Here is a 23,281-nt window from a genome sequence, read left to right as displayed (position 1 = left end):
CATAAGCTGTAATTTCGCTGCCAGAAAAGTTTTAATTTTAATGATGACAATCCACCTGTCTGAAATATTTTTTTCATGATTTTCATTGCTGGGATGTTTCTCCTTTGTGAATTCTTGTATGTTTCTGAAGAGCACTTGCATGCAAGAAATGCTTGCCACATTCAGGACAGCAATGTGTCTTCTCGCCAAAGTGAATTTTGGTGTGTGTCTTAAGGTTGCTTAATTGGGAGAATCGCTTGCCACATTCAAAACAGCCATGTGGCTTCTCACCAGTGTGAATTCTCTTATGAATGTACAGATTACTCAGTTGTGAGAATCGTTTACCGCATTCAGCACAGCAATATGGCTTTTCTCCAGTGTGAATTCTCTTGTGCCTCTGAAGCTGTTGTCTTGCTATGAACTGTTTGCCACATTCAGAACAGCAGCTTAACTCCTCTCCAGTGTGAATTCTCCGGTGAGTCAGAAGTTGCCTCTTCTCTATGAACTGCTTGCCACATTCAGAACAGGAATAGGGCTTCTCGCCAGTGTGAATTATTGTGTGTTTCTGAAGGCTGCCTTTGCGTGAGAAACATTTGCCACATTCAGTGCAACAGTGTGGCTTCTCTCCAGTATGGATTTTCTTGTGTCTCTGAAGGTGGGAGCGATCCGTAAATCGTTTATCACACTCAGAACAGCAGTACGGTCTTTCTCCAGTGTGAATCCTCTGATGCTCATTACAGTTAGATTTCCGTTTAAAACTTTTCCCACACTCTTGGCAGATATACGCCACTGGTTTTGCACTACGTTTCCATTTACGAGGTTTTATAGAGTCCAACTGTATTGGCTTTTCCACAGACAGAGAACTGTACTGTGGAATGGGTGACTGTATCTTGCCTGACGTCAATGTGAAATCCTTCAAAATGTTGTCATTTTCTTGAGCCATGTACTGCAGGGAGGCCTGTGCAACTGAAGGTAGGGTACAGCTCATATTCTCTTGCAAATCTGCTTTAAAAGAAAAACACACATAGTTTTAGAATTGAAAAAAAAACACTAATAAGAAACTAAACTAGCTGGAAATTTTATTTTAGATGTCTACATACAGTACAAGAATTAAGCCCATATTTATCACCAGAAGCCACCTAAATAAGATGGGCAATGATTAGACAAGGTAATACAAGAGTTTCATGCATATGTCGACACATGTTGACTTCTTTGTGTATGGTGGTGGATTTTATTTGAAATAGCTCATTTTACCCCACTGCATTAGTTAGTCATATTCCTGGAACCATTCTAGAACTCTCCAGAGCTTTCCTTATCTTGAAGCATTATCTTGTTGATAAATATAATCCATTCATAAATGAGCTCACTGCTGTCATGAAAAACTGCCTGTGATGGGCACCTAAGTTCATGCACCCTGCGGCATTCAGAAGTTGCTTTACCGCTATGAAAGGAATAACTTATCTCAAGGCATAATGTGAGCTACCACGGCTATGCTGATGACACACAACTGTATTTATCAATAGCGCCTGATGACCCTGACTCTCTTGGTTCACTGACCCCCAATGTCTTACTTGTGTTTCTAAATGGATGAGTAGTAATTTTCTCAAACTAAATAAGGATAAAACAGAAACTTTAGTGATTGGCAAAAATAGATAGAATGAAGATATTAGAAATAAACTTGATCCATTAGGATTAAAATTCAAGACCGAGGTAAAGAATTTAGGGGTAATTATTGACTCTGACCTGAATTTTAAATCACACATTAATCAGATTACTAGGACAGCATTTTTTTCACTTAAGAAATATACCAAAACTTAGATCTCTTATAAAATTGCAAGATGCTGATAAGTTAGTTCACGCTTTTGTTTTCAGTCGACCAGATTACTGTAACGCACTCCTCTCAGGACCACCCAAAAAAGACATCAATCGATTGCAACGAGTGCAGAATTGAGCTGCTAGAATCTTAACTAGGAAAAGAAAATCTGAGCACATCACACCAGTCTTAACGTGACTACACTGGTTACCGGTGCCATTTAGAATTGACTTTAAAATACTGCTAATGGTTTACAAAGCCTTAAACAATCTCGGATTGTGGAATGCCTGTCACCTGACACTCCAAATCGTAACCTTAGATCTTACTTAAAAGAAGTGGTGAGACGGCCTTCTGCTATTAGGCACCTAAAGTATGGAATAGCTGACCAATAGAAATTCGCCAGGCTAATAATACAGTGGAGCACTTTAAAAAACTGATAAAAACTCATTACTTTAACATGGCTTTCTCATAGCTTCATTTTAAAGTAACCCTGATATTCTGTATATGAATTTAATTATCATCATTCATGGTGGCTCCGAAATCCGTACTAACCCCTACTTTCTTTGCTGTTCTTTTTCTGGTTTTCTGTGGTGCTGATCTGTTCCACCAACAACTGATTAAAGCACAGTGATGTTCCTACATTGATGGATTGAAGGCCAGAAGTCCACATGACCATCATCATTAAGTTCTTCCATGTGAAGCCTGAAAACCACGAGGACTGATTGAGGTCATTTATGTTAGGTAGAATGCCTAGAGGGGGCTGGGTGATCTTGTGGCCTCGTAACCCCTGCAGATTTTCTTTTTTCTCCAGCGGTCTGGAATTTATTTTTTTTTTGTCCTCCCTGGTCATCAGACCTTACTTTTATTCTATGTCAATTAGTATTGCCTGATTTTATTTTTATATTTTGTCTTTTTTCTCTTTCTTCATCCTGTAAAGCACTTTGAGCTACATCATTTGTATGAAAATGTGGTATAGAAATAAATGTGTTGTTGTTGTTGAGATGCAATACTTGCTTCGATAATTTAATTCAAGCTATCTTTTTAAGTGCCCTCCTTTCCACTTACTTGTCCAGTGCACCACATAAAAATTACAAATTAGTAATATGATAACACACCTCACATTTCATTGATAGCCAGCACAAGCCTGCATTGTTCATACCTGGTCGGCTGGATCAACTGGCTCATGTTGTTCTCTGTTTATCTTGGCTTTCTTATCAGCATAAGCTAGTAAGAAGTTCCAAAGTTTAAAGTCCTTTTGATTTTTAAAGAACTGCATCCCTCCAATGAAACTTAGATCCCTCATCAGTATCCTTGTCTGCTAATTACTCAAGCATGCCCTTTTCAACACACTTGTTGTTAGTTGATTGATTTTAGCTTGTATATTAATATGTTTTAGTCATGTCTGGCCATTTTTATCAATGGCCTCTTTCTGAAAACACCTTAACAGTTTATTGACGGGGCCTTTCTTTTGGTCGTGTTTCACTTTCAATGCAACAGTGATACTCTCCTAATGTTTGAATGCTAGCAGAATTTGCTATTCTTCATCCATACATGCTGAGGTGTTTGGTACCATCGTGCCACCTTCAGAGTTTCCTAAATCTTTCAGCGTACCCATTCACACTCTGAACTACATACACAGATGCCCAATTTTGCCTTGAAGTGTACGGTGTGCACATATCATGCTATCAACTATCCAACAGTTAATCATGTGGGAAAGGCAGGAGCACTTAATAAAGTGGCCACAGAGTATGTAAGGTTGTTAATATAGATCAGGGGTCTCCAACTCCAGTACTGGAGGGCTGCAGTGGCTTCAACTCTTTTCTTAATTAGTGACCAGATTTTGCTGCTAATTAACACTTTGCCATAATTTTAATTGACGCACATTTTAAGACTCAGGCCCCCTTAATTATTTCTTTTTTCCTTAATTAGCAACCAAAGAAAATTAAGACACAAAATGTACCAACACATAAACAACAACCTGTGTCCATCACACAATAACTGAAAATCAAGAAAGGTGAAGGCCTCCTCAGTAATGTTGATCTGCTCAGGTCCACAAAACATTTTGACAGCGCTCTTAAAAAAGAAAATCAATAGTTTTGGAAATGTCTGCCATGGCAGAATGAGCACCATGGAATTAAATAACAGGTTTAATTAGCAAGGAGAATTGGCTTCATATTAAGAATCTGGATGAAGTGAAGTTTGGTTGGAGTTTGACGCCCCAACTTAGTTGGTCATCTGTTGGCTCACTTCACATCAAATTTATGTTTAGGTGCCCTTTAAGGGAAAAAGAATCAATTCAGCGGTCAGAGTCTTGAGAAAAGTCAATTAAAATAAAGGGAAATAGTTAATTAGCAGCAAAAACTGGTCACTAATTAAGAAAAGAGTTAGAATGAAAACTTGCAGCCACGGTAGCTATCCAGGACTGGAGTTGGAGACCCCTGAAATAGATGAAAAGGCAGGGTTCAACAAAAATCAACAAAGCAGAGAAGGTAAAACCTTACAAAAGAAAGTCAATATCATGTATTTGCAGAGCTGCAGTGACATAATATTAGTGCAGCTTCAAGATGGGCATTAAAAGTTGATGTCACATTGCACAACATCTAGCTGTAGGGTATTCAGACTTACCAATTGGAGTTTCTGCTCTCACCGCCAGACCATGTCAATGTATATGACAGACAGATAATTGCAGGGCATGTTAAATCTAGTGACTGAATGCCGAATTGCCAGCACTGTCAGGCTCACCACTTTTTGTGAAAGCCAAAGGGATGCTGCCTGATGGAGACAGCACTGTACAAAGGGTTAATATGTATGGTGAGGTCAGCCACTTTCTTGGCCCTTTTTTTATTTTTTATTTTTCCATTCTGTCGTGGTATGAAAAACACAATGCATCAGACTGACAAGCATCTCCTGTGTTCGTGAGGTTCAAAACCTTTGCGTTTCTTATTCCTCATCACTGCATTATAACGGGTGGTGCACGAAAAACCGAACCGTCTCCGACTGGCTGGCTTGAGCTATTATACAGGCGGGTGCCATCGTGATAGGGGAGCCTCGTTGTCACGACGGTGTCAGCAGCCCCAACTGTGCACTAGTAAGGAAGCTGTAAGCCAGTGGGTATAGACATTCGTGAAAGAGATTCAAAAGATGTATTCTCTGCAACAGAGGATTGGAATAGTGGAGGCGTAAGTGTCTATCGGTTCTTTTAAGGTAACACGGGACATTTTCTCACAGAAGTTTCCTGGCATAAACATACCAGCAAAAGAACAGTATTCACGAGTTGGTGAAGAAGTGGTTTAAGACTGGGTCAGTTGCAAACTGCAAAAAGAATTGGGCCCTGTTGCTCATTTCGTGTACGGGCTAAGAACGTACATTGACGTTGGAGTTGGAGATGATTCGGTTTTTCGTGCGCCACCCTGTATGTCAGCATTTCTCAACCTTTAAGTATTTACGACCCGAGTTTTCATAACAGTTTTAATTGTGTCCCCCTAATGTTTTTTTAAAGGAACCCACTAATACCAATTTGTTCTTTTTTAGTTAATGATATATCATAGATGCATATTTTATTATACCTACTTAACTTTTATCGACATTTATCTAACTCTCTATTTATTTGTCTAGTATCAGAATGTAGTTTAAGTTAATTTGTTTTGGTTTCAATAGATGTATTTTTCATATTTTCTATTCTTGTTTTCTTTTTTCACATCTTCGCACCCCCCTTTTTTTTTTTTAACTTGCGCCCCACTAGGGTGGCCCACCCCAGAGTCTGAGAACCACTGCTGTATGTATTGTACATCTGGATGTCCATTCATTGGTTGCCACCACTCATGCACACGAGTCTGCACCTGCGACTATAGACAAGTTTGATTTTGTCGGGTGAGTTGCAGAGAATGTCACTGCAGGCATGAGTGGATGTCATAGTAGTGCACCACGGCTGCCCCTGAATCATTAAGATTATCTAAATGAAAGAAACCACTGATGTGGCATGGCCTTAAGGTTAGGGTTTAGTGTGAGCGGTACCGGCCTTCTTAATGAAAAGAACTTTACAGCTAATGTGAGACGTTCCTTTCAACATGTACCTACAGAACAGTTTAACTACTGTAATTTGTTTTTCAAACTGTTTGAATAATCCTCTTCAATCTCTGTTTGATGTTTTCTTGTGTATCCATGTGTATAAAAAAATTCGTTTTTTGGAATCATTGCCATTTTTTATTCAAACTGTATATATGGCCCTCTCCAATTGTCTCACTGTTCAAAGTTTGCTTTTTTATCCATGTGAATGCAAACTTCCACCCCAAAAATGCACAAACACCAATGTGCTAGAACAGTGGTTCCCAAACTCAGTCATGGGGACACCCTGTGGCTGCAGGTTTTTGTTCCAATCATTTTCACAATCGGTGATAATAATTGATAACAACTGATCTCATTTAGGTAGCTGGTCTTTTTTTATTCTTCTCTTATTCTGCATTCAGAAAGACAACAGTATGGGTTTTACATTTATAAGACTCTTTGAAATATTTCTATTTTTTTCTAAAGCTATAAATGCTTAACTCTCTTTTATTGTTTTCCTATCATTTTCCCTTTTTCCTGTGTAGTTTGCTCCCTTCATTTAATCCTAATCGTGACAATTAACAAGCAGAGCAGACACCCAGGATGATGAAAGCAACAACGACTTCAGTGTCAGTCTCGCTAATCAGTAAATAATCAATTAAATAACCACAACACGTGGAAAAGCAGAATGAAAATTAGGTTGAAAATACTGTTAATAACTTAAGAAAACTACATATTCCCCATATAACTGCAAATTACGTTTTAATAAAAATCTACCAAACCTAGTTTGTAATTTCCACATTAACTCCAAAACACAGAAATTGGGAAATAACGACTCACTTAATTAGGCTAAGAGTTCAATGGAGAACGGAAGTTGGTTGGAACAAAAACCTGCAGCCACAGGGGGTCCTCAGGATTGAGTTTAGGAACCACTGCGCTAGAGCTCTGCAAAAAGCTGCTTATCAGGAAACTTGCTTAGCATGCCTTCCAATGAGGAAGCAGAGCCTGGGGACTCAGAGGTGGACTCCCCCATCTCTGGGACTGAGGTCACCGAGGTGGTCAAAAAACTCCTTGGTGGCAGGGCCTCGGGGGTGGATGAGATATGCCCGGAATTCCTCAAGGCTCTGGATGTTGTAGGGCGGTCTTAGTTGACACGTCTCTGCAACATCGCATGGACATCAGGGACAGTGCCTCTGGATTGGCAGACTGGGGTGGTGGTCCCCCTCTTTAAGAAGGGGGACCAGAGGGTGTGTTCCAACTACAGAGGGATCACACTCCTCAGCCTCCCTGGAAAAGTCTATTCGAGGGTCCTGGAGAGGAGGATCCGTCGGATAGTCGAACCTCGGATTCAGGAGGAACAGTGTGGTTTTCGTCCTGGTCGTGGAACAGTGGACCAGCTCTACACCCTTAGCAGAGTCCTGGAGGGTGCATGGGAGTTCGCCCAACCAGTCTACATGTGTTTTGTGGACTTGGAAAAGGCATTCGACCGTGTCCCTCGGGGAATCCTGTGGGGGGTGCTCCGGGAGTATGGGGTACCAAACCCCCTGATAAGGGCTGTTCGGTCCCTGTACAACCAGTGTCAGAGCTTGGTCCGCATTGCCGGCAGTAAGTCGAACCCGTTTCCAGTGAGACTCCGCCAGGGCTGCCTTTTGTCACCAATTCTGTTCATAACTTTTATGGACAGAATTTCTAGGCGCAGCCAGGGTGTTGAGGGGGTCCGGTTTGGTGGACTCAGGATTGGGTCACTGCTTTTTGCAGATGATGTTGTCCTGTTTGCTTCATCAGGCCGTGATCTTCAGCTCTCTCTGGATCGGTTCGCAGCTGAGTGTGAAGCGGCTGGGATGGGAATGAGCACCTCCAAATCCGAGACCATGGTCCTCAGCCGGAAAAGGGTGGAGTGCCCTCTGAGGGTTGGGAGCGAGATCCTGCCTCAAGTGAAGGAGTTCAATTATCTCGGGGTCTTGTTCACAAGTAAGGGAAGAATGGAGCGTGAAATCGACAGGCGGATCGGTGCGGCGTCCGCAGTGATGCGGGCTCTACATCGGTCTGTCATGGTGAAAAAGGAGCTGAGCCGTAAGGCAAAGCTCTCAATTTACCAGTCGATCTATGTTCATGAGCTATGGGTAGTGACCGAAAGAACGAGAACGCGAATACAAGTGACTGAAATGAGTTTCCTCCGCAGGGTGTCTGGGCTCTCCCTTAAAGATAGGGTGAGAAGCTCAGTCATCCGGGAGGGGCTCAGAGTAGAGCCGCTGCTCCTCCGCATCAAGAGGAGTCCGATGATGTGGCTCGGGCATCTGATTAGGATGCCTCCTGGATGCCTCCCTGGTGAGGTGTTCCGGGCACATCCAACCGGGAGGAGGCCCTGGGGAAGACCCAGGACATGCTGGAGGGACTATGTCTCCCGGCTGGCCTGGGAACACCTTGGGAGATTCCCCCGGAAGAGCTAGAAGAAGTGGCTGGAGAGAGGGAAGTCTGGGCATCTCTGCTCGAGCTGCTGCCCCCGCGACCCAACCTCGGATAAGTGGAAGAAAATGGATGGATGGATGGATGCTTAGACTGTAATATTCAAATTTCTCCAGTAGATGGCAGCAAAGAATATGAGATAAACTGTTCATCATAGATAGATAGATAGATAGATACTTTATTAATCCCAATGGGAAATTCACAATCATTAAATAACTGTGTCATTGTAGTCCCCAACAAATATGATTTATTTTTAGAAATATTTTGCAAAAGAGGATTTTGTATGATCTGGGGACCTGGGTTCGCTTCCCGGGTCCTCCCTGCGTGGAGTTTGCATGTTCTCCCCGTGTCTGCGTGGGTTTCCTCCGGGCGCTCCGGTTTCCTCCCACAGTCCAAAGACATGCAGGTTAGGTGGATTGGCGATTCTAAATTGGCCCTAGTGTGTGCTGGGTGTGTTTATGTGTGTCCTGTGGTGGGTTGGCACCCTGCCCGGGATTGGTTCCTGCCTTGTGCCCTGTGTTGTCTGGGATTGGCTCCAGCAGACCCCCGTGGCCCAGTGTTTGAATTCAGCGGGTTGGAAAATGGATGGATGGAGGATTTTGTATGCTGTTGAAGACACAAATTCTGCACTGTTACACACTGTCACAGAAGAGTGACAATGACAACACTGCTGGAAAACAAAGTTTTATGTTTTGCAAACAGTGGGACTAAGCAAAGCATGCAATAGTTTGCTTTGTAACTGTGTCATGTTCTTCAAAATCATCAATTTTTGATATATTGTGTTAATTCACAATCTGGAAATTATCCTTTTGCATAATGTTTGGGGTAGTGGGGTGGGTGGGCTTCAGAGTAAAGGGGTCAGCCATTGTATAGGGCATCCGGAGCAATTTTCAAGTTAAGTGCTTAGCTCAAAGGCCCAGTGGAAAAGGTATAGAGTGTTCAAACATTTATTAGTTGCAGGTTCTCCAAATGGAATTATCATTAAGAGTGGTAAATTAGTTGGATGGGGGCACCAGTGGTGTTTCTATATTAAACGCATGTGGGACACAGCCCCACCAGATATTGTGCAAAATAATTAATAAGCACCCTCTGTAACTCAACTTATTCTTAAAAAACATCCTTAAGTTGTCTTCCTAAACAATTTTCCTTCACATATTTATTATGTCTTTTGTTATGGCTTATTGCAGTATGTGAAATTGTCTTTGTGCAAGGTCCCTGCAGTGTTCTTGGCTTCCCCTTGGGTGTTTATGCAGGCAAAAAAAAAGACCTTATTACAGTGATCCCTCGCTATATCGCGCTTCGCCTTTTGTGGCTTCACTCCATCGCGGATTTTATATGTAAGCATATTTAAATATATATCGTGGATTTTTTGCTGGTTCGCGGATTTCTGCGGACAATGGGTCTTTTAATTTCTGGTACATGCTTCCTCAGTTGGTTTGCCCAGTTGATTTCATACAAGGGACGCTATTGGCAGATGGCTGAGAAGCTAGATTGCTTACTTTTCTCCCTCTCTTGCGCTGACTTTCTCTGATCCTGACATATGGGGATTGAGCAGGGGGGCTGTTCGCACACCTAGACGATACGGACGCTCGTCTAAAAATGCTGAAAGATTATCTTCACGTTGCTACCTTCTGTGCAGCTGCTTCGTGAAACGACATGCTGCACGGTGCTTCGCATACTTAAAAGCTCGAAGGGCACATATTGATTTTTGACTGAAAAACAAACTCTGTCTGTCTGTCTCTCTCTCTCTATCTCTCTCTCTCTCCCTGCTCCTGACGGAGGGGGTGTGAGCTGCCGCCTTCAACAGCTTTGTGCCGCGGTGCTTCGCATATTTAAAAGCCAAACAGCCCTATTGATTTGTTTGCTAGAGATTGTTTTCTCTATCTATGTGACATTCTGTGCTCCTGACTTGCACTCCTTTGAAGAGGAAGAAATGTTTGCATTCTTTTAATTGTGAGACAGAACTGTCATCTCTGTCTTGTCATGGAGCACAGTTTAAACTTTTGAAAAAGAGACAAATGTTTGTTTGCAGTGTTTGAATAACGTTCCTGTCTCTCTACAACCTCCTGTGTTTCTGCGCAAATCTGTGACCCAAGCATGACAATATAAAAATAACCATATAAACATATGGTTTCTACTTCGCAGATTTTCTTATTTCGCGGGTGGCTCTGGAACGCAACCCCCGCGATGGAGGAGGGATTACTGTATTGCCATTGAAATGAGGACAAATTTTTTTCCCTCCTTAAATGCACACTTGGGCACTTCACGTTTAAGCTTTTCGTAGTTAAGGCTATGTCGGCACAACCTAAAGAAGAAGAAGATGCATGAAAAGGAAAGAAAGAAAGAAAGAAAGAAAGAAAGAAAGAAAGAAAGAAAGAAAGAAAGAAAGAAAGAAAGAAAGAAAGAAAGAAAGAAAGAACTTCTTGTCCATCCTTTACTATGCCACTATTCTTCCGCTTTCTTCTCACCTGCAGTGCTGTTTCACCCAAGACCACTATGCATGGACCCTATTTAGGATGTCATCTTCATCTCTACTTACCTGGAGCCAAAGGTGTAGCAACAAAACTGGCAAAGTAGTCGCCCCAAACTGGAAGGGGGCTCCCAAGGTCACCCCTTCGTAACCCCCCCCTATAAAGTATAGCAATATACTACAACGATGCAACCAGAAATCCATCTCTGTTGTAAGAGTGTTTGTGATGAATATTATTTTTTTAATAATAATAACAATTCATTACATTTATATGGCACTTTTCTCAGTACTCAAAGCGCTATCCACACAGGGAGGAACCGGGAAGCAAACCCACAATTTTCCACAGTCTCCTTACTGCAGAGCAGCAGCACTACCACTGCGCCACCTGTGAGGACAACTTTTTTGCAACATTAAACACAGTCAGAGGCAAACTTTTTTCCCTGTTCAAGTGCACACTTAGGCCCTTCTAGTTCAAGCTTTTCCTAGTCAAGGCTATGTCAGCACAACCCAAAAAAAGATGCATGAAAAGTGCAGAAAGAAAGAAAGAAAGAAAGAAAGAAAGAAAGAAAGAAAGAAAGAAAGAAAGAAAGAAAGAAAGAAAGAAAGAAAATTTCAGCAGTCTAGACAAGAACAGATTGTTCAGTCCAACAAAGCTCTCCATTTCTATCCATTCTTCCAAAATAACATCAAGTCAAGTTTTAAAAGTCTCTAAAGTCCTACTGTCCACCACACTACTTGGTAACTTATTCCAAGTGTTTATGGTTCTCGGTGTAAAGAAAAACGTCCTAACGTTTGTGTGAAATTTACCCTTAACAAGTTTCCAACTGTGTCCCTGTGTTCTTGATGAACTCCTTTTAAAGTCGCCGTCTCGATCCACTGTACTAACTCCCTTCATGAGACGTCACTCAGGTCTCCTCTGAATGTTCTTTTCCTTAAACTGTAAAGGCTCAGCTCTTTTAATCTTTCCTCATAATTCATCCGCTGTAGTCCTGGAATCAGCCTAGTTGCTCTTCTTTGGACTTTTTCTGGTGCTGCTATATACTTTTTTGTAGACCAAAACTGTACACAGGACTTCAGATGAGGCCTCACCAGGGTGTTATAAATGATGCTAACTTGGACGAATGGCACCTTAAATTTCATCCCCTGCTGAGAAGAGCTGCACTAAATTTTAAATATCCACTAAGGATGCCTATGTGTGCTACTTTCATTTGGTGCAAAAGAAGCTCAAGATTTCAAAGACACACAGGGAACTGGTACAGAAAGAACAGCTATACAATACAGTTTATTTTTGTATAGCCCAAAATCACACAGGAAGTGCCGCAATGGGCTTTAACAGGCCCTGCCTCTTGACAGCCCCCCAGCCTTGACTCTCTAGGAAGACAAGGAAAAACTCCCAAAAAAAACCTTGTAGGGAAAAAATGGAAGAAACCTTGGGAAAGGCAGTTCAAAGAGAGACCCCTTTCCAGGTAGGCTGGGCGTGCAGTGGGTGTCAAAAGAAGGGGGTCAATGCAATACAGTACAGTACACAGAACAGAACAATTCCTCAATATAGTAAGAAATAAAAAATATAAATTTTAGAAGTACAGAGCAGAATTTAACAGTAGATGATATAGTAGCTATGAAGATTGTTTTTTCCAACTCTGTGCCAGCCTAACACTGACCAGCAAATACCTGACCACAAGGTGGTCAGTGCTTCTACTAGACAACCTCAGAACCTTGTGTTGGAGTCATGCTACGTGTCATCTGTGTGTTATCCATCCATCCATTATCCAACCCGCTATATCCTAACTACAGGGTCACAGGAGCCAATCCCAGCCAACACAGGGTGCAAGGCAGGGAACAAACCCCGGGCAGGGTGCACACACACACACACACACACACCAAGCACATATTAGGGACAATTTAGAATCGCCAATGCACCTAAAATACATGTCTTTGGACTGTGGGAGGAAACCGGAGTACCCAGAGGAAACCTGCAAACTCCATGCAGGGAGGACCTGGGAAGTGAACCCAGGTCTCCTAACTGCGAGGCAGCAGCGCTACCCACTGCGCCACTCCATCTATGTGTTATGTCCATGTTATTGTGGCTTTGCCTTTTCAGTTGAAAGGCATTTCACTCTAAACTTGAAGTGTTGCTGTTTCATTTCTGGCAGTTCATAGCCAGTAGGTTTTTCTGATCAGTGGAAAGGTTGGGAGGCCCTCTCTTTACTTAGCATTTAAATCTATCTGGCTATATTTTGTCAGATGAATTTGCCTGTTTTCATTTGTCATTAGAAAATGAGGGGCAGGCGTGATTAGTCAGAGATGTTAACATTCACATTAGAAGAGTTCACACCGATAAGGCAAAATTCTGAAATGGCCCCAACCCAATCTTATGCCAAATCATATGCTCAAATCATTATATATATGTTTGCAGGCTTTATGCAATACAACATTTGTAAATTGTTTCCCAACTTCTCAGAAACCCAAGAAACAGCTGGTGCACTCTTCAAACCCCAATGCATCTCATAAAACTGAGGCCCATCTGGGAATTACTTATTAGTTTCAATATGTCAAAAAAAATAACATTGTACCACCAATACATATATTTACTTACATAATTGCCCTTCCTCTTGACTTCTACAACATGTGTCCTCAGTTTCAAACAACTCGTGTTTCACAAGGGCAGAATGCTTCTGGGGGGACATTTGTCTCTTCTGAATGAAGCCTACACCACGTGCTTCTTTTTTTACTTCTGGCCACATTTGAATGTTACAGTCATTCTGTGCAGTCACTATTTGTTCGGCATTTACAGTTCCATGGATTTGCCTTTCGAGGCCAAGACAAGCATGCTCTCTTTTAATGAAGAAGGGCCCCTGTTCAGAATCTTCATTTTTAATATCAGTAGCTTGATCCTCCTGTTTGATGCAGAAACCATCTTGCACAGGGGGGTAAGATTGCCACTCAAAATGCTCTTCTTTAACAGAGATCCCCTGTTGCTCGATGAAGTCTACTTCCTGACAAGCCATGTCCAGTTCATTCCTTTTTTTAGTTTGTAATATCCTGGGTCTTTTATGGGGTGTTCTTCATCACACACAGCTCTGTTTTTTCTAGTTGGAGTCTCTTCTTTGAAATTGCATCTGTAGAAAGGAAAAAAAAAAGTTATAATATCTACATAAATAAATTCATTAAATTCAAAGCATTACCTTCAAGCTCCTCATATTTAGAAAAGAGAAAATCAATTAATATATACATCTTTAAGGTACTCAATGAAATATATACTTTATAAAAAAACTTTTGATTTGTTGACAGGGAAAAAGAAGTCAAAAAGTTTTAAATAACAAAAGCGACACAACCACAATTAAATGCCAACCTATCCAAAAATAACAATGTGTACACTGAATAAAATCTCAGTTCATTTTATATAGCGAAGGTGGGAAAGGAAGGCCAGCAGATGTAGCGAGTTACATGATGGGAGGACGTTTAAGAAGGTTTGGCCTTTTTACAACACAAAATAAAATATAAAAAAAATGTAAAATATAAAGCAGTAAAGCTCTGTGTCTTTAGCACTGAAGTCAGGATATTTGCATAAGGACACACCCCCTTTTACCATATTGTTCCTAGTGAACTGCATACCTTGCACAGGTGGGGGAAAAAACTTAAACAAAGTTAGCCGACTTATTTTTCTCTGCGTGCCGAAGGTTTTTGAGGTTATGGAAGCTGATTTATGGTGGGGCTTATTTGATAAGATGGCACACCTGTAGGACACCATACACCACAAAAGCAAAGTTTACTTCTCCACCAGACAATGCACCATAACTTTCTTAAACACTGCATTCTTTTCAATGTATATACAGTGCATCCGGAAAGTATTCACAGCGCATCACTTTTTTCCACTTTTTGTTATGTTACAGCCTTATTCCAAAATGTATTAAATTAATTTTTTCCTCAGAATTCTACACACAACACCCCATAATGACAATGTGAACAAAGTTTACTTGAGGTTTTTGCAAATTTATTAAAAATTTAAAAATTGAGAAAGCACATGTACATAAGTATTCACAGCCTTTGCCATGAAGCTCACAATTGAGCTCAGGTGCCTCCTGTTTCCCCTGATCATCCTTGAAATGTTTCTGCAGCTTCATTGGAGTCCACCTGTGGTAAATTCAGTTGACTGGACATGATTTGGAGAGGCACACACCTGTCTATATAAGGTCCCACAGTTGACAGTTCATGTCAGAGCACAAACCAAGCATGAAGTCAAAGGAATTGTCTGTAGACATCCGAGTCAGGATTGTCTCGAGGCACAAATCTGGGGAAGGTTACAGAAAAATTTCTGCTGCTTTGAAGGTCCCAGTAAGCACAGTGGCCTCCATCATTCGTAAGTGGAAGAAGTTCAATACCACCAGGACTCTTCCTAGAGCTGGCCGGCCATCTAAACTGAGCAATCGGGGGAGAAGGGCCTTAGTCAGGGAGGTGACCAAGAACCCGATGGTCACTCTGTCAGAGCTCCAGAGGTCCTCTGTGGAGAGAGGAGAACCTTCCAGAAGGACAACCATCTCTGCAGCAATCCACCAATCAGGCCTGTATGGTAGAGTGGCCAGAAGGAAGCCACTCCTTAGTAAAAGGCACATGGCAGCCTGCCTGGAGTTTGCCAAAAGGCACCTGAAGGACTCTCAGACCATGAGAAAGAAAATTTTCTGGTTTGATGAGACAAAGATTGAACTCTTTGGTATGAATGCCAGGCGTCATGTTTGGAGGAAACCAGGCACTGCTCATCACCAGGCCAATACCATCCCTACAGTGAAGCATGGTGGTGGCAGCATCATGCTGTGGGGATGTTTTTCAGCGGCAGGAACTGGGAGACTAGTCAGGATAAAGGAAAGATGACTACAGCAATGTACAGAGACATCCTGGATGAAAATCTGCTCCACAGCGCTCTTGACCTCAAACTGGGGCGACGGTTCATCTTTCAGCAGGACAACGACCCTAAGCACACAGCCAAGATATCAAAGGAGTGGCTTCAGGACAACTCTGTGAATGTCCTTGAGTGGCCCAGCCAGAGCCCAGACTTGAATCCGATTGAACATCTCTGGAGAGATCTTAAAATGGTTGTGCACCGACGCTTCCCATCCAACCTGATGGAGTTTGAGAGGTGCTGCAAAGAGGAATGGGCCAAACTGGCCAAGGATAGGTGTGCCAAGCTTGTGGCATCATATTCAACAAGACTTGAGGCTGGAATTGCTGCCAAAGGTGCATCGACAAAGTATTGAGCAAAGGCTGTGAATACTTATGGACATGGGATTTCTCAGTTTTTTTATTTTTAATAAATTTGCAAAAACCTCAAGTAAACTTTTTTCACGTTGTCATTATGGGGTGTTGTGTGTAGAATTCTGAGGAAAAAAATGAATTTAATCCATTTTGGAATAAGGCTGTAACATAACAAAATGTGGAAAAAGTGATGTGCTGGGAATACTTTCCGGATGCACTGTAGCTAAATGATACCTGTTTGCTGGAAGGAAATGGAAAAGAAAGTACATCAGTTGACAAGTCTCTGGAGGCTAAGGAAACTAACATACGAGGGCAAGATCTTGTTAATCAAGGCAGTCATCTTTGCCCAGGTTATTCTTTTTGGCAACATTTTTTTATCCACAAGGGAAATTTTAAAAAGATTCGAGAGGCAATGCTTTTATTTTTTGGGGGGTCAACATATGAAAAGATTGCAAGAGAGAAGGTAAAAAAAAAAACAAAAAAGAAGGGGGAAAAGACTTCCCAGATTTAAGGGTCCTGCTAAGGTTGAAATATACAGCCACATCTATAACTCTAATGCAAAGTGGGAAAGGAAGGGCAGAAGATTTAATGAGTTACATGATGGGAGGACGTTTAAGAAGGTTTGGCCTTTTTACAACACAGAATAAAAACCCCTATTATTTAGAATCCTGAAAATTTATAGGAGGATGTTGGATTGTTTTAATGATTGTGGTTTTAAAAAAATGACAAAAAAGACTTGTGGAGGAAATGGAAAGATCTGGTGTCGAAAATGAAGGAGAAACAGAAACCAGTAGCAATTAACAGGAAATCTAAGAAAGAATCTTAAATGATTTGGGGATAAGTTCCCAGCTAATAAGATAGCAGATCTAGCCTGGCTTTCGGCTCACGAGGCTTTACAAACAAATCTGGCACTAAGCAAAAGGAAAATCCTCCAAGAATCCAAATGCCCCAGGCTAAGATGTGGAAAAAATGAATCAGTAGGTCATATAATGTGGGACTGCCCCATGGCCATGAGGATATGGAGAGAGCTAAAGCAGGACTCGTTAGTAAAGGCTAACCTGGATTGGGATATGGTGGTATTTGGAAGATCGGGAAAAAGAAAAGTTGGGAGGAGGAATTAGCATTGAATAAATATGATAAAGGGGGTCTTATGGAAGGCCAGGTGCACACTGACTAACAAACAAAAAGTTTTTTCCCCACAGAAAATGATCCAAATGATCAAAGAAAATATTTCATTTTATGAAAAGATCACCTCTAATGATAAGAGACCCCAAAGGTAAGATAAGCCTCATATAATTTTTTAGTGAATGTATGGTTTTTATGCAATAGGCATACCTTGGCTGTTTTGCCCTAGGGACTGTACTCAGGGAAAGGAAAGGGAGCTGAGAGAGAAAAACTAATAGGATTTTACCTTCATAACTGTTTTTAATAAGATATGAAATAAAATAAGATTAGTACAAAAATATATGTATGTGTTTGCTGTTGGTTGCGGTTACTTTACTGATGCAAACTGTGTACTGGTGTTTGATCCTGACAGTATTTTAATAATGGTTTATTGATTGGCATATTTATCATAGTGTGTGGCTATCAGGCTATGGTTAAACGTTCACTTCTTATTGGAATGTGCGGTAAAAAATAAAACAGTTATTTTCTACTAAGTTATACTGTAGATCTAAAAATATTGTCACCTTATTTTATGCAGTAAAATTCTATCAACCGCAGCTGCCAGTTTTTTACCGCAAATATCCATCCATCCATCCATTTTCCAACCCGCTGAATCCGAACACAGGGTCATGGGGGTCTGCTGGAGCCAATCCCAGCCAACACAGGGCACAAGGCAGGAACCAATCCAGGGCAGGGTGCCAACCCACTGCAGGACACACACAAACACACCCACACACCAAGCACACACTAGGGCCAATTTAGAATCGCCAATCCACCTAACCTGCATGTGTTTGGGAGGAAACCAGAGTGCCCGGAGGAAACCCACGCAGACACGGGGAGAACATGCAAACTCAATGCAGGGAGGACCTGGGAAGTGAACCCAGGTCGCCAGGTCTCCCAACTGCGAGGCAGCAGCACTACCCACTGTGCCACCGTGTCGCCCTACCGCAAATATAATTTTTTTTTTTTTTTTTTTACTGTACCGTACACCTAAAAATATTGTCACCTTCTTCTTTTTTACGTGTAAGAAGTTCTGGCAACCATAGCTGCCAGTACTTTACCGTAAATTTAACATTTTTTTTTACAGTGTAATCCTTACCCACAACCCCCACCAACAGATCTTAATCATAAAAGCAAAACAGAAATGTAATCAAAAGCCAAGCTCAAACCTACACCCTCATCCCAATATTGTAGTTTTTCCAAAGATAAAAGAAAAGAAAAACAGGAGGATCCTAGAAAAGAAGGAAAATCTAATATGCAAGATGAACGTGTGACTCTCTGGCATACAAAATCGACGCTCTTGAACCTCTTTGCCACATTTAGCCCAGATTCCTAAGAAGCACAGAAGAAAACAACAGGCTACATTTAATTGTGATATTTGACTGCATCTGTGCTTAATTAGGGCAGTGACACGAGGAGGCATTTTTGGGAGTTGGCACACATTTGCAAAGTTGCGTTTAGTCTAGGGATGTCAGCTTTTGTCCCTGGTGGGTCACGATGACTGCACGTTTTTGTCACAGCCATTTTCTTTGTTAGTAACTATTTACTAATGTTAATGGGACAAACCATGTTACCTTGACTTTAACTGACTTGCATTTTCATTGTTTCATAGTTCTTCAACCACCAGCCGAACATTAATAAGAAACAAAGTGAGCAACAAGATGACCATCTAACTTAATTTTGTTTTTCACTTCTTTCCACGTCTTTCATAAAGATCTGTCTCAGTAAAATATTTCAAATGGTAAAAAAAAAAAAAAAAAAGCGAAGGTCTGGGATCTATTGGTCTGCTCTGGGACACTCAGTCTCTTTAATTCTTTTGGTTTAAGCGTAATCCCATAATCGAGCACATCAGTGAAAATTAAGGGGAAGTGCATTTGAGAATGAAGCCAGGAAGCACTTCTTTACGTAAATAGTTGTGGGACTCTGGAACAATCTACCAAGACATGGAATTGAAGTAGAAACCTTAACAACCTTAAGAAGGATATGGATGAGATATTGGGGCAGCTTAGCTATTACCATATATACTCAAGGATAAGTTTTCCCACAGATAAGTCGGGACTTGACTTTACAGTATAATTTCTCATATTTATAATGTCGATCGTATAAGTCGAAAGTGGAAAACTCACGCTATTGGTCTAAGAAATTATGATATGCTAATGCCCACCTGAGGGACTAACCATGGAGCACACTACCTTTTTTATTTTTTAAGTGCGTACGGCAATGCACTGTATCAGCGTGTGCTCCTAACATCTCACTGTCTCTCTATTGTGCCTACGTGACCACACGGTAATACTCAAACTATTCCAAAGCAACGTTTGCACTTATTTGTGCTTTTTGTATCTCACACTCTCATACACCTTTATCGTAAGAGCATCCCTTATCTACGATGGAGCACTCAATCAGAAGAAAATATGAAGCTGGTTTTAAATTAAACATCGTTGAAGAAGTGAAATAAATTAGTAACTGCGCTGCTGCAACCAAATTCGATGTGCCTGAGAAACTGATACGAGATTGGAGGAGGCAAGAAGATGTAAAAAAAAAATTTAAGTGTCGCATTTTTAAACAGGCATATAAGTCTGGGTCTGATTTTATGATCGATTTTTCGGGTTTCAAGACCCGACTTGTACGTGAGTATATACAGTAGCTAAACAAACGCGCAACAAATGGACTGAATGGTGTCCTCTCGTTTGTCAGATTTCTTGTATTCTTTGAATGGTGACCTCAGAAAAATTTAAACCAGTTTTCAGAAATGATTGATGTGAATTAAATAAAATAATAAATTAAATAATGAGCTCCATTAACAGCTAAATTGATGACTGGTTTGGACTGAAAATGATGGCCAGTAAAGACCATTTGAAGACACCCTGATGACCCGAGTTGGCTGGTCATCGGTTGGCTCACTTTCCATCTCATTATTTGTTCACTTCCAGTTACAGAAAGCAAAAAAAAGTTAAGCAAGTTAATTAAATGAAGGGGAACTGATTACTAATTTCAAAAAGTGCCAGAAAGTAAAACCTGCTGCCACTGTAGCCTTCCAGGATCTGAGCTGCACACCTCTAGTTTGGTCCATCAAATTATGGTTTAGGCCAAAATCTTTTCCTATGGGGAATTTATTTAATGACTGCACTTGCACTTTATTCCAGCCCAAGCAGAGCTGAGTGCCCCACTAGTAAAAATCATAATTATGACTTAAAATTAAGAAATGTAGAATTTTAAGCGCCAGTTATTGCCACAGCTTGTGCGTTTTCAAACTAGTATTCATACAGTATTTTAGGTGTTGTGGTTTCAATTTATGTAGTTCACAGCTAAGAGATTTTCCTGAGCACCAGATGGTTGCAAAGCTTTTACTTTACCTAGCATTTTAATTTCTATGGCTCTATTTTGTCAGATGATGACAATCACAATAATCTGAAGAGAGATGTTTTTGGTGACTTGGAGGATATGTGAACTCAGGTGTGTTCTAATCATTAGCAAAAGAGGGAAAGACATGATGAATTAGGTAAGTCATTGTTAACATTGCCATCATAGTGGCAACAACGTGACTGGAGTTCATGTCCTTGCAGTTCCCTGAATGGAATTTGCATGTTCTCCCCATATCCACGTGGGTTTCCACTCACAGTTGACATGCAAGTCAGGTGAATTGGCCGTTGTATGTGAGGGTGTCGCTTAAACCCGGCGATTGCCTTGCACCCTATGCATGCTGGGACAGGGTTCAGCTTCCCCCCAACCCTGCCCTGAATAAACAGGCAATGCAAATAGATGGATGGAATGTCAAGGCTAGAGAGGTCTGCACACATATGGGAAACGTTTGGCATGACCCCACCACAGTTTTTTATGCCAAAAACGCCACTGGTCATATACAGGATGTGATCATAAGGTTTATTCTAGGTTTGTGGCAAATTAATCCATGCGTTTTCTGATAAAATGAGGTAGCGTATATTCGTTGGAGATTAACGTCGACTCGTTAATTTTCCAGTAACCCTTATGTCAAAATGGTATTGCTTTTAGCAGCAGAGAATTCCTATTTGCAGTGGGAACATAGAGATAAACATCCTTGAGAGTAGCGCTAGTTTATAATAACAATTATATTCACAATTGCTGTCTCGACTGCACTTCCATTGGTGGGCTGACAAGTGCTCAGTTTTCGGCCTATTCCACCAGGACTCGCTCTCATTTCCCCTCATCGCCCGTGCTATTTGAGGTTCCTGCTCCGTTTTCTCCTGATCTGTCAAAAAAATATCCCCTCCTCCATCCAACTCAATGGTCAGACCCGTTTCTCGCCGAGACAACCAGCTATTCACCCCTGATCTTTATAAAGACTCCCGCCCGCTGTCCTCCTCTTTTCCTAACTTGGACAGCACATCCGCCTCTCTGTGTCTTGTCGAAACTCTAACCCGCTCTGCGATCTCCCTGCTCTTCTCCGTTCCTCGCTCGTTGCCCCCCCTTACTCGTTTTCCCGGCACTGATCTGTTCTGAGGCCACATGATTCTGGTACATTCCTTTGGTTGAAAGAATCAATAACACGTACCTCTTCTCTAAGGTGCTCTTCTGTAAAGCGGAGGTGACGATGTTAAAATGGTCTTTTGTAAAAGACAGTCGAGTAGTACATTATTCAATCAACCTCCTCTCGTCTTCTTTAAATCCCGCTGATCAAAGAATCTCTTCGCTCACCACACAAGTGGGCGGTGCGAAGTCTTTGCTGTTGAATTTTTGTTTTGGACTAGATTACACCAATAGGCGATTTGCTGTCACCTACCGGATGGCGGGAGCACATGTCACTATTGTTAAAGACATATTTTCCTGGCGCTCCCTATTACAGAGTTGTGTCGTTGTCGACCTGTTGCCCAAACCACATTTTAAAAGACATGTGCTTTTCTGTGGGCGGGTGAATTTCCAATAGAAGATCAAATAAATGATGTTAAGTCTTGGCATTTTAATAAAGCATTGATCTCAAAAAAGTCTACATTCAACGAACTGCAGAGAAGCTGGCGCTTTAATCCATTACACGCAGTAGTAAAGAGATAGTTCGTAACAAAACGTCCGTGACACTACGGACGTCAACAAAATCGATCTTTTACTCAAAAGACACACCGGTGTTAACCAAAGAACAGCGCAAAAATCAAACGAGCCAAACATAAATGAATTAAAAGTTTTCAACACCTTAGTGTGTACATAGGCATATTATAAAAATATCTTTAAAGGATTTGAAGTGGATGATGGTGTGGGGAAGAGTATGTGTGAGGTAGAAGATGTATAGGAAAGGTCTGACTCAGACAAAGACATGTCCCAGACCACACTGTGCCCAGGAAGAGAAAATCATACATGTGTTTTGGACGTGCAGGTGGACACAAGAAGTGTAATGGTAATAGATTTCCTTGTTCTGTTGTATGGGTTAATTTTGAAAGGGAAGGGTCTAGCTGTAAATGGCCGAAGTTCAAGGGAGGCCTTTTGATATGGCTTGTTATATGCATATTTGGTCCAATGTTTTGGAGGGATAACGATTCTGTTTAAGAGATGGAAATGGAAAATATGTTTTTATATGATAAAATGGTATTATTGGTTTTTTTATATATATATAATGAGACAGTCAGAGAGAGAGAGAGAGAGATCAAATATGATATCGTAAAAAGAATTTTCTATCCTGCATAATTATCAATGATCTTCATTAACGGCTTTGCACATATACACCCAAGCTCCCGCCTTACATAACGTTGTGTTACCACCAGCTCTGAATAACCAACCTGGGCAAAACTCATAATCACAGTTTTTTTCATTCATAAAAATCATTAATAAGAGGAGATACCTCTACTTATTGGGCAGGTACAACACCAGCACTGTGAGCAAGGCAGGGGACACCACAGGATTAAGAACAGCCACAGTCACCTGTGAACACCAGCAAAACCAAAGAGCTGGTGGTGGATTTTAGGAGGCCCAAACCCCTCATAGACCCAGTGATCATCAAAGGTGACTGTGTGCAGATGGTGCAGACCTATAAATATCTGGGAGTGCAGCTGGATGATAAATTAGACTGGACTGCCAATACTGATGCGCTGTGCAAGAAAGGACAGAGCCGGTAATACTACCTTAGAAGGCTG

The 23,281-nt window shown here is 41.3% G+C and overlaps 1 protein-coding gene across 1 annotated transcript in view; it reads right to left on the bottom strand.

Annotated features, from left to right (window-relative positions):
* The window catches only part of LOC114643703 (zinc finger protein 43-like), a 46,533-nt gene extending 24,653 nt beyond the window's left edge, over nt 1-21,880 (bottom strand). The window contains exons 1-3 of the mRNA XM_028792215.2: nt 21,715-21,880; nt 13,369-13,891; nt 86-984 (exon numbers count right to left, since the gene is read on the bottom strand). Coding sequence (XP_028648048.2) covers nt 86-984; nt 13,369-13,780 — 1,311 coding nt within the window. The 5' untranslated portion in view covers nt 13,781-13,891; nt 21,715-21,880. The remainder of the gene's footprint in view (nt 1-85; nt 985-13,368; nt 13,892-21,714) is intronic.
* Nucleotides 21,881-23,281: the final 1,401 nt, after the last annotated feature.

Source organism: Erpetoichthys calabaricus, chromosome 5 (assembly GCF_900747795.2).
Source record: "Erpetoichthys calabaricus chromosome 5, fErpCal1.3, whole genome shotgun sequence".
Taxonomy (NCBI): domain Eukaryota; kingdom Metazoa; phylum Chordata; class Cladistia; order Polypteriformes; family Polypteridae; genus Erpetoichthys; species Erpetoichthys calabaricus.
This window is presented reverse-complemented; position numbering and strand designations above follow the sequence as displayed.